This window comes from Heloderma suspectum, chromosome 3 (assembly GCF_057233095.1).
Source record: "Heloderma suspectum isolate Gila_16-S chromosome 3, 16-S_ref, whole genome shotgun sequence".
Classification (NCBI taxonomy): domain Eukaryota; kingdom Metazoa; phylum Chordata; class Lepidosauria; order Squamata; family Helodermatidae; genus Heloderma; species Heloderma suspectum.
Window position 1 is genome coordinate 101,647,423 of NC_139460.1, and position 26,752 is coordinate 101,674,174.

The 26,752-nt window shown below is 44.4% G+C and overlaps 1 protein-coding gene across 1 annotated transcript in view; it reads right to left on the minus strand.

Annotated features, from left to right (window-relative positions):
- Window positions 1–26,752, minus strand: part of IL1RAPL1 (interleukin 1 receptor accessory protein like 1) — a 589,910-nt gene that overhangs the window by 51,760 nt on the left and 511,398 nt on the right. Inside the window, exons 6-7 of the mRNA XM_084845510.1 lie at window positions 25,584–25,716; window positions 19,652–19,797 (exon numbers count right to left, since the gene is read on the minus strand). Of these exons, the coding sequence (XP_084701636.1) occupies window positions 19,652–19,797; window positions 25,584–25,716 (279 nt within the window). The remainder of the gene's footprint in view (window positions 1–19,651; window positions 19,798–25,583; window positions 25,717–26,752) is intronic.

Below are 26,752 nucleotides of genomic sequence, written 5' to 3' on the forward strand. Positions count from 1 at the left end.
GGAAGTGGAAAATGGTGATACTCTTCTCATCTCTATCTTTTCAAGGCTGAGTTCACTCCCTTCCCACTTCTGGCAGTGAACAAAGGAAGTGCAGAGGCTCTGCAGGTGCCAGGGGAGGTCTTCACAGGTGCTATTATGCTCCTGTTGGGCCATGTTGGGAACCCCAAGTCTAAAGTGTAAACTCAAGAAGCTTCATCCTGGTTCTTCCATTCACTTAGCTCATGTGATTTCTCCCCTCCCCTCAAAGAAGTGGGGAAAGGTCCCAGGAAGCAGGCCAGTGAGTGTTTAGGCACAGGATCCAGTACAAACTCAATCTATTTCAGAGGGGAAGAGGTTCTTATGCTTCTCTAACACCATGATATTGTAGCATTGCATGGCCTGCATGTATGAACCAAGGCTTGGAATTTCTGGGTAGAATTGACTTCACAGTCTCAACAGATACTTACTGCCCTTAGCCATTGCCAGACCTATTATAAATGGTGTCCAAGATACCACTAAGGTCAACAAGCCTGGTAAAGCCTATTATGAAGAACATCTAAAGAAAATATCTTGACCTATTATTACAGTCCACGTATATGGTATAAATGAGAGAATAGTTCTTTTTTTTCTGTGGTAATAGTTTATTTCCTGAGATTCTGGCAGTTTTTCAAAACCATTCCTTGTTCATTTTCTCCATTAGAATAAGCAGTTCATGTTACTTAGCCATAATAATATGTCCACTCACCTGGGAGTATATACACTGAGACTAAATTTGGAGTAAACATGCGTATGATTGTGCTTGAAGTCATTATTATGAACGCAACTTAGACAACCATAGAATTGAAGACTTCCTTAGCGAAAACAAAACAAAATTTACAAGTGATAACTTAGGGAAAATAGGAGCTAAATATATAGTATGTGTTTAGAATCTGTACCACAATAGAAAATCCCAGGAATGGACTCTTAACTAGGGATGTACAGATTTTGTAAAATCCATTCTGCTGCATTTTGTGGATTGTCAGATGTTTTTCATTCTATCATCCACTCATTGACGGAATTGGATTTTTTCCAATATCCCAAATTTGTGCAAATTTGCACTTGCAAAAATGCACACTCCCCCCCCCCAAAATGTGCACCCCCCATGTTCATGTGTACGCCTATGGGGGAAATGTGCATTTTCGGCTGATGTTTTTTAATTTTAAGTATTTTTCTACAACTAAATTTGTGTAAAATTCCAGAAAGCAAAAAACACACAAAAACCCCTGGCCATAAGTCCATGGAATCCTTGATTGGGAAAAGCTAGTCTGCAGCAGAATCTGCCAGTTGGATTCATAGAAGTCTGAACTCATTTGATTCCATTATAGATTTCTCCATCTTCTCTACTCATAACACATGTGACCTTTGGTGATATGTGTATGAGAGACACACTCCTGTTTTTGAACTGTATATAAGATGACACTTCTGAGGTTCTAACAAAGAACTTCTATTATGAGGCAGATACACACACACATACACGGGGGGCGGGGGGGAGAGAGAAGCAAATGCAACTTTAAGGGGTTCCTTTGTTATCAGAGAAAACAGGGAATTTTCTCCTTGCTCACAAACGTGAGATGAAATCTAGGAATAACAATGTCCTTAAAACTTTAAAAGCTTTGTAAAAATGTACCATACATTTTTGAAACAATTTGCTATTGTAGGAAATAATGTGTGGGTAGCTGGGTAGGGGGACAGTAATTTACCTAAGGTTTAAATGGTTACTAAGAAACAAAACTTGGAAGAATAAAAATGCAATCTATGCTAGAATTTGTGTAAGGTTTTTTTATCAATTAATAAAAGAAACATGGTCATGTTTACTAAGTTTTGTTTAAAGACGCTTGCTCCTTGGGAGGAAAGCTATGGCAAACCTAGACAGCGTAGTAAGAAGCAGAGACATCACCTTGCCGACAAAGGTCCGTCTAATCAAAGCTATGGTTTTCCCAGTAGTAACGTATGGCTGTGAGAGCTGGACTAACTGTAAGGAAGGCTAAGCGCTGAAGAATTGATGCTTTCGAACTGTGGTGCTGGAGAAGACTCTTATGAGTCCCCTGGACTGCAAGGAGGTTAAATCAGTCCATCCTAAAGGAAATCAACCCTGACTGCTCATTGGAAGGACAGGTACTGAAGCTGAAGCTGAAATATTTTGGCCACCTAATGCGAAGAGAAAACTCTCTGGAAAAGACCCTGATGCTGGGAAAGCAAAAGGAGAAGGGGATGGCAGAGGATGAGATGGCTAGATAGCATCACCGATGCAATGAATATGGACTTGAGCACGCTCCAGGAGAGAGCACAGGACAGGAAGGCCTGGTGTGCTACGGTCCATGGGGTCACAAAGAGTCGGACACGACTGAATGACTGAATAATAACAACAGGAAACTATCAGAGGTGTTACATTTTGGAGTAAATTCTGGAGTAAAAGCTGAGTCTTCCAGTGGAAAATGTCTGGAACTTCTTAGCTCTAGCTAGATCTGAAAAACTTGGGTGAGTGCTATTTGAAAAAATGCCGAGCCAGTGGGTGGGAAAACATTTTGTTAGAAACTTTACAAGGAAAATATAATAAATTAAAACAGATTCACAGGGATACAATTTCTGGTGATCCATTAAAGTCTGGACATATGGCACCATTAAGACTAATTGATGCTAACTTGTTTTGGTGCTTCACAAATGCCAGACTGAGTTTTAAAACATCCATTATATCTTTGCTATTAGTCTCCTTCAATGTCATATCTAGAATTTTCCAAAACAGTGAATTCTTTTGTAAAGTTTTAGACAAAGAAACAGCTTTTGGAGATTGGATGGTCCGGACGAAATGTTATAGCTTTGTTATTGATATGAGATTATTGATTAATTAATTAGCTTAGAAGTTCTCATAGTAGTAAGGCTGTTTTATATAAAAATAAGCCAGTAACTGGCCAAAACAGACAATGGCCGAGTACAACCATTTATTTATTCATTTATTCATTTAAAACCCTGGGTTGTTGTATGAGTGAGCATGCTAGTGCTTGCTGCTTTATTGCTCTCACTGTGAGCAGGAGCAGTCAAGTGCTTCATCCCTGAATTGTTTGCCATGACATAGCAGCCAGAGTTGATGTGGTGTAGTGGTTAGAATGTTGGACTTGGGACTTCGGAGATCTGGATTCTAGTCCCCATTCAGCCAGGAAGCTCACTGGGTGACCTTGTGTCAGTCACTGACTCTTGGCCTAAGCTACCTCACAGGGTTATTGTGAGAATAAAATGGAGTCCAGGAGGACCATGTAAGCTGCCTTGGGTTCCTTGCAAGAGAAAAAAGGGTGGGATATAAATGTAATAAATAAATAAACAAACCAGCATTGGAGCCCAGGTTTAAACCCAGTGTCAAACACTGGGTTCCAACTCTGGCTTATGGGGGAGAGACAAGCCAGAGTTTCTGGTTTGCATGTCATGACAAATAACCCAGGGTTGGAGTATCCATAGATTGTTCAGCCGTTCCCACTCACAGTGGGAGTGATCTGGGTTATTATGATGTGTGAACCAGTTTTTATACATGGGAAGCCTTCTACAGGTCAATCTGATGCACATTTCTTCAGAAGTAAGTTCCACTGAGTTCAGTAGGACTTACGCCACAGTAAATATAATAAGAACACTATGCTATACATGTCTATTCAAAAGTAAGTCCCATTGATTTCAATGGGGCTTATTCCCAGATAAATGGGTATAGGATTGCTGCCCTCATGTGGGCCACATCAGCTTGCATTACTAACTCTGCTTACCTATACTTGGAGTAACATGACATCACATGGATAATAAGGGAGAACACAATCCTAACCCTCAGATCTGCGGGCTGGAGGGGGTTAAGATGGGGGTGAAGTGCCCTTCCACCAGTACAGAGGAGATCTGTCAGTGGGAGTGATGACCACCCTGGAGGCCCCATTTGTACCCATGGAAAGGTCAGCAGGGACAAATCAACCACCAGCAGCAACCACTGGTAGATGTTTCAGAGATGGAGGCACGAGCTCCTGCCTCCACCTGTGCTGGATCCACTCCCCTTTGGGTCTGCTGGATCCATTCCCCTGTGAGGCTTCAGGTATTTTCCCTCACATTGATTTCAATAGGAATGGGTTGCGGGGGAAAGATAACTGCTTTTTTGAAAAACCTGTGAAAAAACACTCCCACTTTCCCCCTAGCCACATGTGTTTTGGAAGGGTTCCCAATGAGACATTGGGCCTGCGGTGGATCACCGTACATTCTTCCAGCAGACTACATCTGCACATAAAAAATAAATTGGAGCGAGGAGTCAGTGGTGAAGACCCCATGGGCACTAGATAAGAACCCTAACACTGAGCCCAAGCCAAACAATTAGGAGCCCTACGAAGTGGAGATGTCCCTCTTCAGCCAGATTCAATCAAGGGCCTCATGCTCCAATAAGCCTGCTCACCGACACAGGCAATGTGACTGGTGGGAAATCACGGAAAGGCAACAGACACTAAGGCCAGGCCTGAGGGCTGCCTCTTTTAAAGCTCTAAACTCCTCAGCAAGGAAGAGGGGCTTGAGAGGTATCATCAGGGTCAAGAAGTATATAAAAAAGGCCTCAACCAAGGGACTAACTTGACACTAACAACATGATTAGCAAGCATGCTGAAAAGAAGTAAATCCAGGTGCAGGGGGTAGGACAACAGCTATCAGCACCACAGTGTGCACAGCAAGGGGAGGTTTAATCCATGTTCTGCCCAGTGGTGATCTCAGTAAAAAGCCACCACTACTACTGCAGTGATTACCAGTACCAAAAAACACCAACTGATGTCAATGGGAGGTTCCCCCCCCCCCTTATGCTAACAGCTGCACGGGTGCTATGATTTTTTCTGAGATCATGGCTGGGGAGAGAAGCCCCCTCCCAAACATGGTATTTAATTTAAAAAATAGTAGTGCTGTGCTGAAAAATTTAGATACTTCCATTTTTGGCATATAATGGGGTGGTGGGGGCAAAATGAAAACTCTGGTGAAAGAGGCTGGGAGAGGCGAGAATTTCTGAGAATTTTCTTATTGAGGAGCAGGACAGGGTTTCCATGTTACCTTTTTAAGTGTAGGCAATTCTTGAGGGGTCTTCTTTCTATTTTTTATTTTTTTAAAAACACCTCCCCCTGCACTTGCAGGAGCCCAGGACCCTTCCCCAGCCCAGAAGTTCTTTCTCCCAGGAGACCATGTGACCTCTCCCTCTCCAATAGGCATTCAGGAAGAACTCCCACCTGGAGAAGAGTCCTGGGCTCCTGCAGGTGCAAGGGGTGTTTTTTTTAAACAAACAAACAAGCAAAAAACAAAATACAAATAGAAGACCCCTCAGGAATCACATACTTAGGGGTGTACAAAACCCTGCTTACCTGGCTCCGACAGGTTCCTCGCCGGGTTCCTCGCTCCGCGCCTCCCCCCAGAATCCTGGCCAGCCGGCTCCACTCCATGGGGATTCCGCGGAGCTGCTGGCTGGCTCCGCCAGCAGCCGGACATCTGGCCGCTGGCTAGCAGGGACACAAATGGCGGCGGCTGTAGCCGCCGCTGTTTGCGTCCCTGAATTCAGCCATGATAGGCTACGTAAAGACTTACGTAGTCTATCATGTCTGGGTTAAAAAAACACAAAAAACCGCGTACGCAAATGGCGGCTGCTACGGCTGCCACCATTTGCGTTCCTTATTTTTGGCTGTCTTAGTCTACGTCAATATTTACATAGACTAAGACGAAGACAAGAAAGGGGAACACAAATAGCGTAGCGGATGCTATTTGCGTTCCCCTTTATTTTCACCGTCTTACTCTACGTAAATATTTACGTAGACTAAGACGGCGAAAATAAGGGGGAATGCAAATAGCGTCCGCTACGCTATTTGCGTTCCCCCTTATTTTCGCCATCTTAGTCTACGTAAATATTTACATAGACTAATATGGCCAAAAATAAGGAACACAAATGGCGGCAGCCGTAGCCGCCGCCATTTGCGTATGCGTTTTTTTTTTAACCCAGATGTGATAGGCTGTGTAAGTCTTTACGCAGCCTATCATGAATGGGGGGGGGGGAACAGACTGCAAATGGTGGCAGCGGCGGCAGCTGGTCAGAAGACCAGCTGCCGCCGAAGCCGCCGCTGGAGCCGCTGCCGTCCGGAACATCCACCCCAGGTAAGTCTCATCCCGGGGGGGGGGATCTGCGGGGTGGCGGGGGGGGTGGCAGGCTGTTCTGCCACAGAGTTCGGGGGGCCAAATGCACTGGCATTCGGCCTCACCGAGATCCGTGGCGGAATTCTCTGACATCCCTATCACATACACTTAAAAAGGTATGTGGAAACCCTGTCCCACTCCGCAATGTGAAACTTCTCTGAAATTCTCCCCCTCCCTGTGAAAGAGGCAGAAAAAACAATGTCTCTTTCGCAGGGAGAAAGTTCCTGAAAGTAGGGGGCAAGATTCTTCACAGCACTAAAAATAGTGGTATGTGTACTTAGTTAGGCCCTGAGCGCTTGTCCGGACAAGTCATTTACACACTGGGTTTTGTCCATGGTCCTGAAAGACCAGCCTCTGACTGCTCTTGTTTCCTGGAGTAACGATGCTTCTCTGTATCTATATATCCGATTATGTTTATAGACATAATTAGAAGAAACCCCTACAGAGCAGCTATTTAACAGCTGTGAAACCTTATTATCAAAAATATGCCCCCTCCAAAATCACCACTGAGTGGCTTCTGTAATAATATAAGTAGCAATGAATGATGATAAATGCCCCAAAGCTGCAATTTGCTACAAACAAAACAGAAAATGGTGCCATATTTGCTACTCTGGCAGTATGATCATGGAAGAATATTGCTAGAGTACTGAAAGAAGTTTTGTCAAGGGTTGGGATGGAAAGGGGGATAGAGATGTGATTTGGGGGACAACGTCAGCATTATTGATTTCAGTGAAAGAAGAAAAGAAAATGGTTGGGAATTTGCATTAAGTGTTCTACTAAAGACATAGGGATAGGGATAGGTAGATATGGGGAATGCTTCCTCAGCTGTAGTGGGGATGGGTAGTCCAAGTCAACAAGAACATTTTTGCACATTGAAAGTAACCACCAGTCGTGAGAAAGACTTGGGTGTAAAATAAGTAAATAGTAAGATGCTGGACAACTTTGTGAAAAGCCCTCCACATCTTTGAAAAGTTTTATATACTAAAAAACAAGTTCAAAGAAAATTCCAAAAGTAATTAGGCAATTTGAGGCTACTTTGTAATTTCAAGTTGCCTTGTAATTAAATAAGACTGCAGGAGGTTAGCTCCATGATGAGCAAATGCCTCATATTTCAGCAGTGCAGCACTGAATGACTAGGTCTCCTCTCCATTTATTATTACATTATATTACATTATTAAGAGCTATTATATTTATAAACTGTGAGCCTTCCTGCCTGCTTGCATTTAAACCTCATCATGAAACTATAATGCTGTAGGACAGCACAAATCCCTACCTTATATATGTAATACATGCAGAGGTGGTTATAATTTCAGCTTCTGCTTGAGTCTGGTGACTATGTGTCATATTCCAGTACATTTCCTGCAAGTTGCAATGGCAAAGCAATTGTTCACATCACTGAAGAACATGGTATGGAATCAATTTTCTCCCTGCCAATAATACCCCCCAAAATCTTTGCAATCTGTAACATGCAATATTTATTTAGCTTAACGATTCTAATGCTGGGTAAGAGACTGAACCCCCCTCCCCGAATTTGCCTGGCAGCACATAGAAGAACAAGTGATGCTAAAGAAAGATCAATGTGGCTTCTTCCAATGGAAATCTTATCTCACTTATCATTTAGGTTTCTTTGAGAGATCAACAAGTATCTACACATGGGTGATCTGGTAGATATTATAATTTGGATTTTCATGGGGTTTTTAACAAATCCCCTTATGAAAGACCTGGGGATGTATGAGAAATTCAGCTCAGTTCATTTGTGATCAGGATTTATTTACCCAGTCCATGCCTTCTGGACTCAACATGGATTTGGATGCAATCTGCAGCTGAAGTCTGTACATTTTTGAGCTTGCAATGTGATTTGTGGACCAAAACAACAACAAAGCATTCAACAGCATGCACACATTTGAAAAAATGTACATGAAAAAATGTACACTTTTGAAAAAATGCACCCAAATACACTTTAATCAATGCGAGAAGAATGTATATATTTCAAAGATGTATGCAATTGATGCATACATTTTGAAAAAGACTCACAAAAATACACATGGATTTTCATGCAAAAAAAAAAAAGGAAAAAAAAGCTCACAATCTGATACAGACTCAGGTTGGAACAAATTTCAGGATGGAATTTGGAGAACTTCAGCAAGCTCAAGTTTGTTGATTGGCACACCCCTGCAATGACCTCTAAGAGTGCAATCCTAAGTAGGGCAGGAAAGGAGATCCACTGCAGAGTCTGCACATCATCCAGAGCCCTGCCAGCACAGAAGTGGTGAAGGCTGGACGGGGGGGTGGGGAGCAATTCCTTGCCAGTTTTTTCTCCCATCAGTCCTCCTTTCTTTTAATTTCCCCTCCCATAAAGCCTGTTCCTGAGGCTGCTAGATCCAAAGCCATCCTATACCACCCTTGAAACAACACATTTTGGGGCCTACTATGGCTGTCTACCACCATAACTGCGGAATTCCCACAAGCTTAACTGGGGCCTCCAGGATAGACATGCTCCCCTGCTAGCAGAGGGGTGACTCTGCCCCATCCTAGCCCTCTTGGAGAGCCATTGAAGGGGAATAGGATTGCTCTGTAACAGAACATAACAATAATTGGATAAGCCAGTGGGCTTTGTTATGGATCAGCAGCTAGGAACATGTTAGGAAAAGGATGGTAGGAAGAAAGGGACAGCTTTCACAATGTATGGGTGTAAACAGTGGAGTCTTTCAAGGATCTGTATTGGGACCTGAGCTATTTATCTCATTCATTGTAAATAATCAGGAATCAGGATAGATAGTGAGGTAATCAAGTACGCAGATATTCAGGAAGGTTCAATCTCAAACAGACTAAGGAGAATTCTAAAAGGAATCATTTGTTTCTACACTGGGTGATCAAGCAATAGTTTAGTAGATTAAATGCAACAAGTAAATACAGAAGTGATTAATATTAGGACAAGAAAATCTGCCTTCACATTCATCCATCCATCCTGATGGAATCCAGACTGGCTATAGCCAGCATGAAAGAGACCTTAGGAGGCATAGTGGAAAGTTAATTGAAAAATCAAATTCATGGTGATGAATTACTAGGCAAGGGGCTGACAATAAAACAGCAAATATCATAGCCATAATATAAATCTATGGTGTGTCCACATTTAATATATGCTTTACATGTCTGGTCATCCTATCTCAAAAAGGATATCAGAAATGCTGGGAAAGGTTTAGGAAAGTGAACTCAAATGATTACTGTTGTTACCTAAATTTCAGTGCAATCCTAAAGGGAAGGGGGAGCTCACACTAGCCAGAGGAAAAGGTTAGGGGGATAACTTACATTGGGGTTTTCCCAGGATTGGCTGCCTTTTTTTTTACCCCCACCCCCGCTGCATTGAAACCAATTGAGGGAAATTAACTTTGTCAGCCCCAGGCTGGCATAATTTAGGGCCCCAATCCTAATCAGGAGATTGGCAAGGCTTTGGATCTAGTGGATCTAAAGCTACCTCTTTCCTGCCCTTGGAATGCCCCATTTCTGGGCCCAACACCAGCCACTGGTTGATTTGTGCCTGCAAATCTTTCTGTGGGCATCAGCATCACTGGGCCTCTATGGCAGCCATGCTCTTCCCGCAGAGAAACTACTTGTATGTTCCAATCTAATCCCTGCCAGCCAGCAGATCCAGGGTTTAGGACTGCTCTGTTATTGTTGTTAGCCATCTTGGGTGTCTGGTACTTAAAGGCAGGACACACACAGACGATCAAATGGTGCCTGGAGCACCTTCCCTATGAGAAAAAGGTAAAACTTGTGGGACTTTTTAGTTAAAAATTACAAATAAGGGGTTAAAGGTTATAAAATTATGCATGGCATGAAGTGGGATTGCACAATGTGGCAACAAGCTGAGCACAGCCCATCAACCATATATGGCAGGCAAACAGGGACTTCATAAAAGTCCTATATTTACTGCATGCCTGGGACTGCAGACACAGGTTGTTTGTCAGGTACCTGGCAAGCTATCTTCCATCACTGTTGGCCTGGTTCAGAAGTTGTGTAGGCATGGCATGTGGAAACATTGAGCAAGCCACCAATGAAACTGACTGGCATGAAATTCAGGATAAACAAATGAAATATTTCTTCATTCAATACATATTTAATTTCTGGAATTAATTGCTACAAGATGTGGTGACGTCCACTTGCTTAGATGGATTTAAACAAAATTAGACAAATACATGCAATAGGTGTATCAATTGCTGTTAAGCATTGATGTTAAAAAGAAAACTGTCCAAAGGCAGTATGTGTATGTGCTGAGGACAATACACATACCAATAGTGGAAGATAGCAATTTCCCTCGCACCCTACATGTGAGCATTTCTGGACAGAGTAGATAGAGAGGTGTCTGATCTAGCAATCCAATTTTATGTTAAATCGTATGTAATCAGAGGCAGTCAAACATGAAACAACACAACATACTCTGTCCAGTTACTCCCTCTTCTTTTTAGCTGATTCTCTCTGCAAAGTTACTCTGCTCATTCTTAGCTTCTCATAGAACTAAGACTTGTTACCCAATAAAGCACATTCACCTTCACATTTGCCCCTCTCTTCTGCAGGTACAATTTCAATGGTATTATGGATTTTAAACATAGCAGTACTTACAGCTTCGCAAGAGGTGTTTCCTTTTTTCTTTTTTTAAGGCTTATGATTTATGCTCAGAAGTCTGGGATGCAAATACACACACACACATCAAGAACAGGTTGTACGCAATTACTTTCGCACAACACTTCTCTCAAAGAAGTTCCAGCTTCTGAGCAGGTATTTTCCATTTGGAGTTGTTGCATCATATCCATCTGCTGGGCTTAGGTTTCTAAAGCTGGCAGGCAGCCACATATCATGCTATATGGAAACAATTCAGTCCTCCAATAAAGATAGCCCTGTTCTGAATCCTCTAGCCACCAGAGGCAGGGCTTTCTGAGGATTGATTCCCTCTCCTTGGATTTTCCTCTCCAGGGAGGCCTGCCAGGCCAGCTTGCTTTTAGCATTTAAAAATCCAGTTTAAAAAAACTTATTTATAGGCTTTTATGCTGGATTGTTTAATTTTTTTTAATTCTTCACAGTTTTGTCTCTACATTGAATTTTAAGGTATTTCTCTCTGTTGTTTTTATCATTTGCTTTTATGGGATTTTAATGTTCTATTATTATATTTGTAAGCTACCTTGACTGCATGACTTGGGTTGAAAGATGGGCTAAAATGTAAAAGAGCATACATATATAAATTACATTTGAAGACACAATTCCTGCCTTAAATATTGAGTAAATATAATCTGAGAGTAAGTCAGATTGAACTCAGTGGGGCTTACTTCAGAGCAGATATGCAAAGGATTCTGGCAAGAAATAACTGAGGCACCACTAGTACGTGCAGTTTGGCACTGAGGTGCCTGGCTCAGTAACTAGCTCTTGAAAACTCCTCCAGCACTGACAGGAGCAGCTCTGAGCTTCAGGAGTAGGGAGGGAAGTTGATCTGCCTGGCTGGTGCTGCCAGGCAGACTTTGTCCTTACTGCTAGTTCAGAAAAGGGCAAGCAAGAGTGTGGCTGCATGAAGAGCAGCAGTTTTGTTTTGTTTTGAACTGCTCCTGCCTGCCACCTCTGTAGCCTGGCAAAACAACTTATGAACAGCCTATGGTTCACATAACGACAACCCATGGCTTAAACAATCCACAGTTCACAACAACAAATCATGGGTTCTCTATCTGGGTTGTTCATGGTCAAAAAACAATGATTCGTTAGTGTGGCTGCATTCACATGACAAGACAAACTAGAATTCAACAACCCCATGGGTTACTGTGACATGCAAACCAGGTCCATTGAGTTTAATGGGACTTACTCCTAGACAAGTTTGTATAGGATTTCAGCCTTAATGTGTTCCAATACTGCAATGTATCAAATAACAACAATTACCATATTGATAAGATCATTGTTATCCTTGGGCAGCATCAACTCCCTGCTCCTTCACCGCTGCTACAGCAGCCTATCTGGACTTAGGAAGGGCTCATTATTTCTGGCTCTTGAAGCAGCTGAGGACCTGGTTCCCTGGGGAGTGTTTGGCATCCAGCCATTGGCTGTCCTTCCAGGGAGCTGGACTTAAGAGAAGCTGACATGGGCAGCAGCGCCCCCAAAGGGGGCAACACCAAAGGAGGGTTGCCCCTTTAAGGGAGCCAGTTTGGGGGGCAGTGAGGGCGGGGACCATATCCCTTGGTTTTCTCTCCTCTCTGTGTGTTTCCCTTCTTTCTCTTCCCCTTGTGGGGATGAGGGAGGGGGATTTATAGGGTTGTCTGGAGTCTGGGGCTATGTGACCTTTGAATATGTTTTGTTTGTTTTCCAGTTAGGCTTTTTATTATTTTATGGGTGAGAGGGAAATGATTTATACCACAGGGTGACAGCCTGCTGGTATTGAATTGTGCCCCCAACCCCCAGGTGAGAGATGTGAGGGGAGTGTTAGGTGTGCATTCCAGGTGAGAGATGGGATGTTGAGCTTGGGGAGGGATGTACGAAAGTCACTTACCTTTTTGAAGGGTGACATTCACGGTGGGGGGGAGGCACTCCGTCCCTCCCCGCAAAATTCTCTCTGGCCGGCTCCGCTCCACGGAGATTCTGCGGAGCCACCGTCCGGGGCCGCCCACAGCCAGACATCCGGCCGCTGGGCAGCCTGCAGGGACGCAAATGGCGCCGCCGTAGCCACCGCCATTTGCGTCCCTGTATTTTGCCATGATAGGCTACGTAAATATTTACGTAGCCTATCATGGCAAAAAAAACACAAAACAGCGAACGCAAATGGTGGTGGCTATGGCGGCCGCCATTTGTGTTCCCTTTTTTTTTGCCGTGATAGGTTATGTAAATATTTACATAGCCTATTATGGCAAAAAAAAAAGGGGAACGCAAATGGTGGCCACTACGCCATTTGCATTCTTCTTCTTTTTTTTGTTGCCGTAATAGCCTACGTAAATATTTACGTAGGCTATCACGGCAAAAAAAAAAGGGAACGCAAATGGCGGCCACCGTAGCCGCTGCCATTTGCATTCCCTTTTTTTTGCTGTGATATAGGCTACGTAAATACTTACGCAGCCTGTCACGGCTTCTGCAGGGATGCACATGGCGTCCCTGCGTTAGCCATGATAGGCTACTTAAATATTTACATAGCCTATCACGGCTATATGGAAGAAGCGGATGGTGGCCGCAGACATGGCTGCCATTCGCAATGCAGCGCGGACGGCAGCAGCTCCATTCTGGGCCCATTTCGTGGGGTGGGGGGGTGGGGGGCTTCGTTCCACCATGGATTTTGGGGATTTCACCAAGATCCGTGGTGGAATTCTCTGACATCCCTAGTTGAGCTTGAGTGTTTTATTTCACTGAATGTTGCTGAGTTCGATGTCTTTTCTGAGACAAAGTCAGCATTATGTGTATAGGGGAGGCAATAACAGTGGTGGGGAGCATGGGGAGATAATGGTGCTGGCAGGGCAAAAATTCATAGGAGAAGGGAGGGCAGGTATTTCACACCTATCCAGCCTCCTGGTTGCCCTGTCAGCCCAGGTACCTTGAGGAGTGGGCCAAGCCACCCACAGAATCTTTGCCTGCTCCTTTGGAATGCCAGGTCATTCTGGAATAAGATCGCAACCATCTATGATTTCATTTTGGATTAAAAGGCGGACCTGGTATGCATTATGGAGACTTGGCTGGGGGACATAAGTGGGCCTGTAAGGACACAGCTTCTCCTGATTGGGTACTCCGTGGTAGAGCAGGTAAGGAGAAGCAGATGGGGAGGTGGCGTAGCAGTGGTCCACAAAGATAACATCCCCCTGGCCAGACTCACTGTGAAGGAACTGGCTCACATCAAGGGTGTATACCTCGGCCTCGGGACCAGGGACAGATTGGGGATTCTGTTAGTGTACTGGCCACCCTGCTGGCTAACAGAGTCCCTAACTGAGCCCACAGAGCTGGTCTCTGGGCTGGTGTTGGAGTCTCCCAGGCTTTTAGTTCTGAGGGACTTCAATATCCCTCTTGGGTCCAGCTTGCCAAGTGTAGCTCAGGAGTTCATGGCAACCATGACAACTATCGGCCTGTCCCAGGTGGTCAAGGGGCCAACACATGAAGCTGGTCACATGCTCGATTTGCTCTTATCCTCCAATCAGGAGAATGATCTGTAGGTGGAGGTTCTATCTGTCTCCACATTCTCATGGATGGATCACTGTCTGGTCAGGGCTGGTATCATGGCTACTACCTGCCTCTGCAGGGGTGGAGAACCAATTAAGATGGTCCGTGCCTGAAGGCTAATGGATCCATTGCAATCCCAAAATGCCTTGGGGGGTTTCTTGGCTGGTGCCGCCACCGCCCCTGTCAAGTCCCTGGTCTCTGTGTGGAATGAAGATCTAACCAGGGTTATTGACACGGTTGCTCCTAGATGTCCTCTCCTACCCACTTCCAAACAAGCTCCATGGTTTACAGAAGAACTGATGGAGCTGAAGTGGCAAGGACAATGACTAGAGTGCCGATAGTGGAAACAAAACTTGACTTGAATCCGACAAGACATGTCATAGGGATCATTTGAAGACCTATGAGGTGGTGATACGTGCAGCGAAGAGAGCTTTCTACTCTGCATGTATCGCGTCCGCAAACTCTCACCCAGCTGAGCTGTTCGGTGTGGTTAGGGAGCTAAGTCAGCCCTCCCCCCACACTGAATCTTATCTCAGAGCCTTTGGTAGCTCATTGTGATGCCTTTAATGAGTTTTTTTGTGGATAAAATTGTTCAGATATGACCTGACTTGGACGCTGTCAGGGGGACAGAAATCAACAGTGGGGTGTCCAGCAATTCTGCTTGCATGATTAAACTGGATCATTTTCAGCTTGTGACTCCTGATGATGTGGACAAGCTGCTTGGTTTGGTCAAAAATACAACTTGGCCTCTCGATCCTTGCCCATCCTGGCTTGTAGTCCAGGGAGCAGAGATGGTAAAGCAATTTTTGCTGAATATTATTGATGCCTCCCTAAAGGAAGGTAATTTTCCATCTTGTCTAAAAGAAGCAATTGTTAGACCACTTTTGAAGAAGCCTTCCCTTGACCCTCTAGACTTCAATAATTATAGGCCACTAGGTAATTTACCATTTTGGGCAAGGTAATCGGGAAGGCAGTGTCCATTCAACTCCAGCCAGTCTTGGGTGAAACTGATTATCTGGACCCATATCAACCTGACTTCGGAGCGGGATATGGAGTTGATACTGCCATGGTCACCTTGACCTTGGTAGGGATGGCAGAGAATTCCGCCATGGATTCCAGTGAGGCTGGATTCTTTAGAATCCGGCCCCCCGGAATCCGTGGCGGAACGGACTCCTGCCCCCCCCCCACAGAATCCTCCAGGAATGGAACTTACCTGGGGCGGATGCGACGGATTCAGCGGCAGATTCGGTGGCGGCAGCTGGTCTCCTGGCCGGCCGCCATTGCCATCCTTGCAGCTGTGATAGGCTACGTAACTATTTACGTAGCCTATCATGGCTACCCCCCCCCAAAACAAACCAGCGTACGCAAATGGTGGCAGCTACAGCGGCCGCCATTTGCGTTCCATATTTTTCGCCGTTCTAGCTTATGTAAATATTTATGTAGGCTAGAACGGCGGGGAAAAAAGGAACGCAAATAGTGCCCACTACACTATTTGTGTTCCCCTTTTTTTTGCCATAATAGCCTACGTAAATATTTACGTAGGCTAGAACGGTGAAAAATAGGGAATGCAAATGGTGGCCGCCGTAGCCGCCGCCATTTGCATACGCTGGTTTTTTTGGGGGGAGGGTTAGCTGTGATAGGCTACATAAATACTTACGTAGCCTATCATGGCAGCTTGGCTGGACGCAAATGGCAACCACTACGGCAGCCGCCATTTGGGTCCGCACCAGCCCGTCCGCGTCCGGAAATCCAGCTGCTGCGGACAGCCCTGGCCAGCTGTTGTGCAGAGCCGCCACAGAGTGGAGCCGGCCAGGCAGGATTCCGGGGCGGAGGACCGGATCGCCTCCCCCCCGTCGAGGATTCCGGGGGGAGGGATGGAGCACCTCCCCCCCACCACGAATCAATCTGCGAAAAGGCAAGTGAGTTTCGTACATCCGTACACCTTGGTGGATGATCTTCACCTGGGAATTGATAGGGGGAGTGCATCCCTATTGATTCTTTTGGATCTCTCAGCCGCATTCGATACCATTGACCATGGTATCCTTCTGGATCACCTGAGGAAGTTGGGGGTTGGGGGCACTGCTCTGCAGTGGTTCCTCTCCTTTCTCTCAAGATAGTTCCAGATGGTGTCGCTCAGGGATAGTTGTTCTTTGAAAAAGGAACTATTATGTGGACTCCCTCAGGGCCCCATTCTATCCCCAATGCTGTTTAATATCTACATGAAACCGCTGGGAGAGATCAACAGGAGGTTTGGGACTGAGTGTTATCAGTATGCTGATGACACCCAAATCCATTTCTCCTTAACATCTTTATCCAAGGAAGCTATGACTCCTCTGAGTGACTGCCTGAAGTCTGTAATGGTCTGGATGAAGGAAAACAAGCTGAAATTGAATCCAGGCAAGACAAAGGTCCTCATCATGAAGGGTCCTAATTCAGGTATTGAGGTATGTCAACCAGTTCTGGATGGGTTGCACTCCCCCTGAAGGAGCAAGTTTGTAGCTTGGGGGTCCTTCTTGACCCAACCCTACCCCTGGCAGCCCAGGTGGAGGCAATGGTGAGAAGTGCCTGTTATCAACTTTGGCTGATACACCAGCTACGCCCATTCCTGGAAAATGTGGACCTGGTAATGGTGGTGCACGCACTGGTAACATCTAGGCTTGATTTCTGCAATGCTCTGTACTTGGGGCTGCCTTTATATTTAGTTCAGAAACTTCAACTGGTACAAAATATGGCAGCCAGGTTAGTCTCTGGGACATCCCGTGGAGACCATCTTACACCGGTTTTAAAATCTTTACACTGGCTGCCAATTTGTTTCTGAGCAAAATATAAAGTGTAGTTTCTTACCTTTGAAGCCTTACATGGTCTAGGTCCAAGGTACCTTAGGGAACACCTTCTTCCCTGCGTCCCAGTCTGCCACCTAAGGTCCTCTGAGGGCTCTCTGCTGCGGCTGCCTAATGTGAGATTGGCAGCCACACGCAGGACCTTTTCCTTGGCCGCCCCTCAGTTGTGGAATGACCTGCCAGTTGAAATGTGCCTGCTGACCTCGTTGCAGGGTTTTAAGCAGGCATTAAAGACACTATTATTCTGGCAGGCCTTCCCTTTTTAGAATTCTTGATCCTTTTGCTGACTTTTTATACTGTTTTAAGCAGTGTTGTTTTAAGCTGTGTTTTATTGTTGGATTTTTTAAAAATTGTTTTTCATTCAAAGTTGTTTTTAGCTATATGTTTTCAGTATGTATTCTCCATATGTTTTTATGTAAATGGTTTTTAAACTTTGTATATTGTATTTTAATGTTTTAATTTTTGTAAACCTCCCAGAGAGCTTCGGCTATGGGATGGTATAGAAATAACAACAACAACAACAACAACAACAACAACAACAACAACAACTGTAACTTCTTTGGTATGCTCCATAACCAAAATATCCAGTAATATATGTAACAATACACATTTCTTGCATATCCAAGATGTAGGTCTAAGCAAGGAAAGCTTATTAAAAATGTTGCCATGGTGAGAAAGAAGATCGCAACAGCTATGCACAACTTTTCTAGCTAGGAAGTCTGAGATATTTGCTTGATTTTTTTTATCTGTCACGGCTAATTTCTTATCTTACTGAAAAAGTTGTCAAAATGCAAAGTATGTTGAATACATCCATGAGGTACATTTCACATCTCACAGACACTATCAAGTAACTTCTCAAACAATTCAAATCCTCTGCTATTTTTCCCCTGACAAAACCATTCTCCTATTTCTAACTTTTTAATATTTGCATTATTTCTCAGTATTGAGAAATTTTCCTCGCCATATCCTTGGGCATAAACAGGTAAAAAGACCAATGGAGGAGAAAAGTGAATAAGTACACAAAGATTAAAAAGTAAAAGAACATTAAAAAAAATGATACAAGTTGTTTGTTTTCTTTTAAAGAGGGCAGGGTAATGGTCATGATGGGTATCATGAAACATTTGTCCAAATGACACACGTTAGTTAAGGGACACTGTAATAAAGCTATCTGTATGTTTTGTGAAGTACTACTTATACTGCTAAAAAATCTTCAAAGGGAACACTGAACAGACATGATACAAGATTAGGTATTAAGTGCATAATGAATGCACCATCTTCTGCCATACAAATCATGAAAAAATCAGCTGGTGCAGAGATATTCTAATAGCAAATGCATACATTTAAGTATACATACAGATTGTAACATAGGTTAGTTGCTTAATTTCTAATCTTAAAGTAGTAGTAGCACCAACAAATGGCTTATCCAAGCAATAACTGGCTGTACTACAGGAAGAATGCACATGACTGGGTGCTGGGGCTCAATGCACATGACTGGCCCTGTGGCTACTCCAGTACGCTGTAATAACAGCATGTGCAAGAATGTATACTGGGCTATTCAACCAACACTGTAGTGGGATGGGTGAGGAGGGACAGGGAAGTTCTGTGAACTCATCATCCATTGGACAACATTGCAGCATTGGACAACAGTGCAGGCCATTCTACATTGATGCTTCCAACAACTGGCTGGCACCACTAAAAGGATCTGAGTAGAAGCAGTCTGCCTGCATTAAACTGTTAGACTGGGCTGCTCTATCTTTTAAATACCATCTGGCCATATGGTAGATGAGCTACCTTGTGCCATCACTCAGCAGGGGGTGCCTAGTAGTGCAGCACCCACCCTCTCAAGAGCCCTAACTGGTACTCCAAGAGCTGTGTGATAAGACTGAGGTTACTGCCAGAATGTTGTTTTCTAGCCCACACATTTTAGTAAGGAATGAATGGAAGATCCTTAATTCTCCACCATCCCCTCTGTAAATCCAGCAAGTTCTAAACACTGCATTTAGAACAACCTCCCCCCAAATCCCCCTTGAAGCTAGAATTCACTAAGACTGTTTGTTTTCCCCCTCCCCAAATATATTTGGAACTTATTGTTGTTGTTTTTAAAATATTATTTGGACTTACTTCTTACAGAAAATAGTTAAACTTCTATTACCAATCGCTTCTTGTCTTACTAGTCCTAGCAAATTTTTATTAGTTCACATACTCACCAGTACTTCAACGCATTTTCTATATTAATGTTATTTTTTAAACTATATTGAACTGCATTTCTTCAACATATTTAAGTCTGTCTGTCTTTCTATGTTTCTAGACAGAAGCAAAGGATAGTTAATATTTTTCTGTCAGTATACAAAGGACCAGAGAGCTAAGGAATAAATAAGAATGCAGCTATATAAAATATGAATACCTTACAGTGGAAAACGCCTTTTGAAATTATAAATAAATACAATATTCACCCCTTTTAAGTAGAATAACGGTAGCATGTCTGCGGCCATATCCATTTTCAACATAACAAGAATAATTTCCGAGGTCTCCTTCTTCTACTGAATCAAGAATTAATGAGATGGAAACTTCCTGTTCTCCAAGATGCTCCTTAAGAACTCTGGTGAAAGAAAATATTTTCCCTCATATAAATGTTGTTTTACACAATATCATATAGAAAGATAAACACAAAGTGATGCCTTTCACAAATCAAAACACTCTGGTTTCAAATTTGGTTATGGTTTGATGCAATCTTAGATAAATTATATAATGTCATTTTCTTCTTCTTCAAGTGCAATGAAGACTTGGTTTTATAGATGCTAACAAGAGCTGCAATTGGACATCCATCCATAAGCAATCCTGATAAGGTATTAGGGGTTGCGCTAGGGATGGCCGTGAATTTCTCCACGAATCTCGGGGAGGCCGAATGCCAACGCATTCGGCCCCCCGAAATTGTTGGTGAAATTCTCCGCCCCCCCCCCCCCCGGGATGGGACTTACCTCCCTCGAATGTCCCTCTCGGCGGCGGGTCCCGGCGGCGTTTCGGTGGGGGTGGGGGCGGCAGCCGGTCTTCCGACCGGCTGTCGCTGCCACCGCCATTACAAAGTGAATGAAACCCCCCCCACACACACGTGATAGGCTACGTAACGATTAACGTAGCCTATCACTGCTAGATTTCCAAAGTCAGCCGTGATAGGCTACGTTAATCGTTACATAGCCTATCACGGGTGACTTTGAAAAAAAAAAAGCGTGTACGCAAATGGCGGCGCCCATGGGCACCCGCCATTTGTGTTCCTTATTTGGGCCCGGGTAGTCTACGTAAAGATTTACATAGACTATGGCGAAAACAAGGGCAACGCAAATAGTGTTGCCCTTATTTTCGCCGTAGTCTATGTAAATCTTTACGTAGACTACCCGGGCCCAAATAAGGAACACAAATGGTGGCGCCCATGGGCGCCGCCATTTGCGTACGCGCTTTTTTTTTTCTTCCCAAAGTCATCCGTGATAGGCTACATAATGATTAACATAGCCTATCACGGCTGACTTTGGAAATCTAGCCGTGATAGGCTACATTAAACGTTACGTAGCCTATGCCTATCATGTGTGTGTGTGTGTGTTTTTTCATTCACTTTTTAATTTCATGGCCGGGGAGATGGGGCACTTCTCCCCAGCCTGAATTTCGGCTGGGCGAGGTGGGGCGCCTCCCCCCCTGGCCTGAACTTCAGGGGGAGAACCCAAGCGCCTCCCCCCCACCGCGAAGCAAGCTGTGGGACCAGATAAGTGACTTTCGTACATCACTAGGTTGCGCACAAAATATTGGTAAAAGGTTTTCATGCTCTTTAAAATGTTTTAAATGATTTCTTGAAACCATGGTACATAGACCAGAGGTTAAGAAAATGTTTATCTGATGGTTCTGACACTGAAGAAATGTATCTCTGGTTTCATTTGCAATCTTGGTAAATGCAGGGATGCCATTTGCATCCCTGCGGAGGCCGTGATAGGCTACGTAAGTATTTATGTAGCCTATCATGGCAAGCTAAAAACAACAACAGCATACGCAAATGGCAGCGGCTACGGTGGCTGCCATTTGCATTCCCTTTTTGCGTTCCCCTTTTTCACTGTTTTAGCCTACGTAGGGATGTACGAAAGTCACTTACCTTTTCGCCGTAGCCGCTGCCATTTGCGTACACTCGGTTTTTTTTGGGGGGGGGGGTTAGCCGTGATAGGCTATGTAAATTCTTACGTAGCCTATCATGGCTGCAAGGACAGCAATGGCGGCGGCGGCAGCCTGGCCGCAGCCAGCCAGGACACCAGCCACCGCTGCTGCCGGCGCCACTGCTGCCTCCGCCGCTGCCACCGGAACCACCGCCGCCAGAACCACCACCGCCACTGGAACTGCCGCCGCCGAATCCGCCGCCCCCGCCGCAGTTAAGGGCCATCCCAGGGGGATTCTGCGGGGGGGCAGGGGGGCAGGAGGCCATTCAGCCACAGAGTTCAGGGGGCCGAATGCACTGGCATTTGGCTTCACTGAAATCCGTGGCGGAATTCTCTGCCATCCCTAAGCCTACGTAAATATTTACGTAAGCTATTATGGCGAAAAAAAGGGGAACGCAAATAGCATAGTGGGCACTATTTGCGTTCCTTTCCCCCCCCCGCCACAATAGCTTACGTAAATATTTACATAGGCTAAAACGGCAAAAAAAAAAAGGAACGCACATAGTGCCCACTATGCTGTTTGCGTTCCCCTTTTTTTCCACAGTAATAGCTTACGTAAATATTTATGTAAGTTAAAATAGTGAAAAAGGGAACACAAATGGCGGCCGCCGTAGCCGCCACCATTTGCGTATGCTGTTTCCCCCCCCCCCCCGCAGGCTGCCCAGCGGCCGGATGTCCGGCTGCAGGTGGCCCCGGCCGGCGGCTCTGCGGAATTTCTGCGGAGCAGAGCCGGCCGGATTAGGATTTCGGGGGGAGTTGCGGAGCGCCTCCCCCCCACCGCGAATCACCCCATCGAAAAGGTAAGTGACTTTCGTACATCCCTAGTAAAATAGGGTATGGCTTTGTTAAAAGAGAATTAATTCCAGATGTTTCTCCATTGCTCTTACTGCACACATATAATCCAAAAGGAAGACTTTCATTTCTTTGCTAATGTTCAGCTATATCCAGAGAGGAAAAAATGCAAGTGCTCAGAGTTAAAACAGAAGCGATGATAACCCATCATCCCTGGTTTTCCTCTGCAATTTCATGCAACAGAGTAAATAAGACATTTCTTTACACTCTCATAATCCCTTCTCAACACAGAAAAAGGAAAAACACTTCAGGGTCCTCCCTGAGCACACATGAAATGACCAACTCCAAAAAGCAATAAAGTCACTTCCTACCATCTCTGTTAAACTTTTAAAGGCCTAAAAGCATGTATGTGAATGTCTTTGGGAGAACTTTACAAAAGAAATACAACATGCCAACTGTTTATGCAATATTTTAAGTTAGGGTTGAGGTTTGTAGGATAAAATGAAAATATACTTGGGGTGAAATATCACAGCCCATTATCTTATTAATGTTTAGCTTGATTTGTATGACTTAAAATCTAAAGACACTAGACCTGCCAAGCTATTTCAAAATGGGGGTGTGCTTTGGATTCAGCCAAATCCTGAATGGAATCAGGCTGATTCAGACAGATTTGGGAGATGTCTGTATCAAAACAGATCTCCCCCGAAGCAGGCTGAAGCAGAATTTGAGCACTCCTGAAGATCTGGGCTTTGGAGGAGCACAGGGACACAGAAGTGTATCGCCAAAAATTGATACATTTCTCCCCAAGCTTTCTATAAAAGGAAAACACCAGGGTGGGGAGAGAGGAGAGGGAAAGGAGGACCAGCAGCTCTAGCTTCTAATCACAGTGAACTGGTATGTGTGTGTTTAAAGAAAAAGCCCATGTGGAGTGAAGCAGCTCCCCAACTGAGGCAATGGCTAGAGGAGCTTAGGCCAGGATCCCAATGACTCAGGGAGTGGGCACTGTCCATGATGTCATCTGCCCTGCTAGGGGGCCTAGGGGGACAATTCAGTCCCTGGACTCAGAATGGTTCACCACCCCTGTTTTAAAGCATTGGCCTTGGGGCCGGGATTGCAAGGGCTGGAGCAACATTCTAGGTTACCTGTGTTTTGGCCTACACCCCATTAGTTGGTCTTAGTCTTGCTTCTGGCTTCCATAGTGCACTGTCCCAGGTTTAGATGATGAACTACTATTGTGTATTCCTCATTATCACTGCCTGCTTGCCTGCCAGGCTCTGCAACCCACCTATGGCCAAGACCATGGAGGCTGGTGGCTCTGATCTCGGTGGGGCAGTGAATCTGCTCTGGGTTTCAGTCAGAACCAGTCAGGGCTCTAAAGGAGCTATCTAAAGTGCCGAACCCTATCCCCCAAATGGGTTCAGCACCTTAAATGTCTCCTTTAGAGTTCTGACTGGTTCTGATTGAAACCAAGAGCAGATTCACTGCTCAACTGAAATAGGAGCCACCAGCCTCCATGGACAGATATTCCACAGCCTTAAACCCCACCACTGTTTAGTGGCTGTTCAGTGGGCTTCAGTCATGAATCGGCATCCTCTTTCTCCACCTATATCTAAATGTCCTAGTATGAATACAATTCTGCACAAGAGCACTAGTATGTTGGTGCTGAAGTCTAAAGGAAGAAAACAGAATGGAAAAGAAGCTAATGATGCACAATAGGCTGTTTGAATTTCCCTCTTCCTCTTCAAGGAGGATTCTATTGAAATCAATGGAGTTGGATTCCTCCCCCCCCCCATGGAGTGTCTCTGTGGAATTTTTGGATGAAAACAGGTTGGGGGGAAGCTTAAAGTCCCCCCTCCCAGAGCACGACAGTCCCAATCTGAATTGGGGCCGCACACACACTTATTCTGAAGTAAATACACCAATTACACAAAGCAGAGCTTTGCATTACAAGAAGAATATTGAGTTTGTTCCTGAGAACTGAACTCCTGCAGGGAAGTTTGTGTTCTAGGCCACGGGAGCTTCCCTGGAGATCAACTCTCAGTTAAATTCATAGCACTGTGTTCCTGGGGTGTGTTCTCTGGTGATGGTCTGGGGCTGGCATAGTGGTGAAGGTGGAAACTGAAGGAGCTTCTGTGGAGGAGTTATCTAATCTGAGGAGGCTGAAAAGGAAACATTTTTGGAAGCAGGGGGTAAAGGTAGCACAGATTTAGGATTCTCTTCCTGTTCTTCCACAGAAATCTCTGCAAACAGAGAGAGGCTCCACTATTACCAGAGTTATAGAATCATAGAACAGTAGGGTTGGAAGCGGCCTACAAGGCCATCGAGTCCAACCCCCTGCTCAATGCAGGAATCCAAGTCAGAGCATCCCTGACAGATGGCTGTCCAGCCTCGTCTTGATTGTCTCCAGTGTGGGAGAGCCCACCACCTCCCTAGGTCATTGGTTCCATTGTCGTATTGCTCTAACAGTCAGGAAGTTTTCCCTGATGTTCAGCCTGAATCTGGCTTCCTGTAACTTGAGCCCATTATTCCGTGCCCTGTACTCTGGGATGATCAAGAAGAGATCCTGGCCTTCCTGTCTGTGACAACCTTTCAAGTACTTGAAGAGTGCTATCATATCTCCCCTCAGCCTTCTCTTCTCAAGGCTAAACATGCCCAGTTCTTTCAGTCTCTCTTCATAGGGCTTTTTTCCAGTGCCCTGATCATCCATGTTGCCCTCCTCTGAACCCTCTCCAGTTTGTTGTTGAGTTCTTGACAGTCTGGGGCTCCTCTTTTGATGTATTTGAATATCAGTCCTGGGCCATTACAGGAGGTAGAGGAAGCAGGGAGGGCTGGGAAGGAAGGATGGACTTTGCACCTACATGAAGTTTATCTCACTGTTTCAATGCATTGTGCTGTTGCACGTTTCTGACTCTATAGCAGGAGTCCTGGTGCCGTCCAGATATTTTGGCCTTTAACTCTCATAAGTCCCACCCAACCTAGCTAATTGTCATGGGTCATGAGAGTTGTCCAAAACATCTGGAGGGTACCAGATTACTTGCCCCTGGTATATAGGATTGGGGAATGACTGCTTCTCACAGTAATTACCAGAAAATATTTAGTGATTTTGCTAGTGTCTTTTATTTTACTAATTTAAAAGTATCTAATTCTAGATACTTCTGTACAGCCTCAGAATCCCCATTCTCAGTCTAAAAGAAATCCTGAACAAGTGGTTTCAGAGATAATTGTGTATATGAGAAAGAATGAACTTCTGATGTTATTTTCAGTGCTCGCCCTGTGGAAAAGGAATCCTATAGTGTTTTAATGCACTTTAGTAATGTCTATTACTTCCTTTACATAGTGCTTTGTTCATTATGGATAATGATAGATTAGTCTTGACAAATATACAATGTCCTCTTTTTACCTAATATCACTTTCCCAAACCCGACTTTCATCCAAATCTTCAATAAACTTTTCGCCTTTCATCCAGTACATTAAAGGGCTGACTTCTCCGCTGTATCCAAAGAATGCTCGACAGGTTAGATTAGCAGTATGGCCTGTTGAAGAGAATTAATAAAGAAAAGATGTTATTTCAAAACTGGCAAAAATGTTTCATTTTAAGATCAACAGCTAAGTAATGCTTTCTCACACACACCTAAGAGAACATTACTTGGAAGTTGACCTTAACAGACATTGCCTTTTAGAAGCAATTTTTGACCCAATTATTTTCAAACTATTGTCAAATACATTTTCTGGGGGGAAAATAGACCAACTGGTCAATTCATTTAAAACAGATATTCACAAACAGATTAATTATATAAGTTTAGATACAGACTGAGGCACATGAATTAACTTCCCCGCCCCATCCTCTCCATGGCAGCCCCCCCCCCTGAAAATTTTACACAGACGATAAGGGAACACTGCTGAATGAGGTGAGCTGTGATGTGTTAGGAAGGGGGGATCCCTGAAAATCGGGCAGAGTTACCTTCTGTGAGTACAGCCCTTCCATCTTCAGAAGGCAGAACTGGGATCAAACTCATAGTCTTGTTTTAAAGAAGGGGTGGGCAACATTTTATGTATTTATTTTTACATTCATAACCCACCTTTCTTCCATCATGGAACTCATGCCCTGGGACCTCTGCCCCCCCTTTTGTATTCTTTTTAAAAATGGCATCTGTAGAGACTACAAAGAAACAAACTAATTCTGAGCCTTTTTGACATTCTGTAGCCACTACTGACACAATTTTTAATATTTTAAATTTATTTTTAGCTTTGGGGCATCCACAGTGTGTGTGGCCTGAAAGGGTGGGGGGAGCTTCTGGGGGCAAAATGGTCCCTGAATCTCCCGCAGTTGCCCACAAAAGCATCATTTCCGTACATATGCCAAAGTATTCACAGGTTTCTGCAATACACAGTACCCAAAGATCCTGTGGTCGCCTCTTACAAGGTAATGCTTTATACTGTTATTTAGCAACTACATTATTGGCATTCACTCAGTGCTCATTTTCCATCTTGTACATTGGCTTTTGATGCCTGTTTTGATTTTCTTTTTGATTTCTGATGGCCACTAGTTATGTTTTAGTATGTTTCAGC